The 2,008-nt window shown below is 66.6% G+C and overlaps 2 protein-coding genes across 2 annotated transcripts in view; one reads left to right on the top strand and one right to left on the bottom strand.

The window, feature by feature from the left end:
* EMIHUDRAFT_244891 (hypothetical protein) overlaps nucleotides 1-482 on the top strand; it is a gene marked incomplete at both ends in the record, with an annotated part of 1,700 nt that extends 1,218 nt beyond the window's left edge. Inside the window, 2 exons of the mRNA XM_005768985.1 lie at nucleotides 44-291; nucleotides 433-482. Of these exons, the coding sequence (XP_005769042.1) occupies nucleotides 44-291; nucleotides 433-482 (298 nt within the window). The remainder of the gene's footprint in view (nucleotides 1-43; nucleotides 292-432) is intronic.
* Nucleotides 483-1,141: 659 nt separating this feature from the next.
* EMIHUDRAFT_445372 (hypothetical protein) overlaps nucleotides 1,142-2,008 on the bottom strand; it is a 3,532-nt gene continuing 2,665 nt past the window's right edge. Inside the window, exons 5-6 of the mRNA XM_005768984.1 lie at nucleotides 1,825-1,916; nucleotides 1,142-1,633 (exon numbers count right to left, since the gene is read on the bottom strand). Of these exons, the coding sequence (XP_005769041.1) occupies nucleotides 1,408-1,633; nucleotides 1,825-1,916 (318 nt within the window). The 3' untranslated portion in view covers nucleotides 1,142-1,407. The remainder of the gene's footprint in view (nucleotides 1,634-1,824; nucleotides 1,917-2,008) is intronic.

Raw genomic sequence — 2,008 nt, 5'->3', positions numbered from 1 at the left:
GCACGGGGCGAGTGTGCATGAACCTAGCGGCGCGGAGAGCCAGGATCGAGTCTCACGTCTGTGGGACTCTCAAGGTCGCTAAGCGTGAGGGTGCACTCCGGGCCACACCCCGGACCACGCGTGCTTCGAGCTTCGAGAGGAGGAGTCCGTCTTCACCGTCGGTCGGGACCTCGGCGGGCGGCGGCGAGAAGAGCCGCTTCGAGGCTCTGACTGAGGCTGCCGACCGGCTGCTACGAGCGGGCCGGTTTGACATCTACTCTGAGACGCGCGCCACGTTGGCCGAGCTGGCGGGTGGCGGGGAGGAGCGCGGGGGGGGCGGCGGCGGCGGCGGAGGAGGCGGAGGCGGCGGAGGGGGAGGAGGAGGCGCGTTCGAAGCGGAGTACAGGTCCTCGGCACTCGAAGAAGTGTGACGGGTACCTGACTTGACCTTAGGAGGCGAGGGCAGCCCTCCGGGGGGAGTGACGGCAGAGGCGCACTCGTGACACACTCACTCACACACACACACACTCACGCACACACTCTCTCACACACGCACTCTCACACACACACGCACTCTCACACACACGCACTCTCACACACACCGACTCACACACACGCACTCTCACACACACTCTCACACACACGCACTCTCACACACACTCTCTCACACACACGCACTCTCACACACACGCACTCTCACACACACTCACTCAGGTTGACCTCACTGCTCACCTCTCACCTCAGGCGCACTCGATGGCGCTCGCGGGCGGGTTCGTCCTGGACGCGGGCTCGGGGTGCTACTACAACGCCTCGAGCGGCCTCTGGTTCGACGCGCGGACCGCGCTGTACTGGCCGGCGGCGGGCGGCGGCGTCTACTACCGCTGGGACGCGGACGCGCAGTCCTTCCAGCCGGTGGAGCAGGCCTTGGAGCCGGCGGAGTCGGCGGGAGGGGAGGCCAGCGGGGGGGGCGACGCGGGCACGGCGTGACTCTCCTCGCGCCCTCAGGGGGCCCTTCGCGTCGAGCCCGGCGCACGGGGCCCCGCCGTCTCGTCCACACTTTGTCACTTCTGCACTGTCTGGGCGGAGCGGCTCAACGACCAGGGCACCCGCCGTCCGGCCCGTGGCTCCCCCCCCGCCCCCCCCCCTCGCCTCTTCCGGAGTTATACGCGAGTACCACGCATGCCCCAGCACAAAATACAGTACTAGAGAAGTACAACGCGGCGACGGCGGCCTCAAAACCCCCCCCCGTCTCACGGGGGGGGCGCTCAACGAAACTATCCCCGCTGCGTGCCCGGGCCGCTCGCCCCGCTCCCCGCCCTCCGGAGATTGAAAGACGTGACATGGCCCACATGCGCCGTGGAGCTCGAGACACACCCCCCCGCCCCGCGACTGTCGGACAATGATTGTTCTCATGCGGGCCCGGGGGCGTCACAGAAAGTAGTCGGGCGCCCTGCGCGAGACGTGCGGCTCTCCTCGCCTCGGCGCCGGGTCGAACTGGATGAAGTTGTACTTGTGGTGCTCGTCCACCTCAAGAATGGCGGCCTGGTTGCCGCAGCGGTAGCAGTAGTTCGGCGCCGAGAAGACGGTGACGACGTTCCGCTCGTGGCACCACGTGTAGCCCTCCATGGTCAGCTGGTGCGCGCGCGCCACAAGCCTACGTACTGAATACGCCAACGTCAGGGCGGGAGCACGGTCTTGTGCAGCGTCTTCAGAGCACCGCGGGAAGACGACGGAGAAGAGTACAGTGAATACAGCAGAATACGGCCGAAGACGGCAGAGTGCGTCTCCTCTGGAGTGCTGGTTGGGATACACATGAACACGTACTCCGCTTCTAGGGCCACGAGCATGAGGCCGTTTGTGTGGTTGAACTGCTCGGAGATGTCTTGCCCGAACGTGTAGCCCGCGCCGCGCGGCGAGACGCCCCACCTAGAAGGTTCCTAGAAGGCTCCCAGAAGGCTCCTGGAAGTAGCCCGCGCCGCGCGGCGAGACGCCAGAGAGAGAGAGAGGCGGGGGGGGGGGGCCTAAAAAA

Source organism: Emiliania huxleyi (genome assembly GCF_000372725.1).
Source record: "Emiliania huxleyi CCMP1516 unplaced genomic scaffold EMIHUscaffold_437, whole genome shotgun sequence".
Classification (NCBI taxonomy): domain Eukaryota; phylum Haptophyta; order Isochrysidales; family Noelaerhabdaceae; genus Emiliania; species Emiliania huxleyi.
Note: the sequence above shows the minus strand (reverse complement) of the source record. Positions and strands in the feature narration are given on the sequence as shown.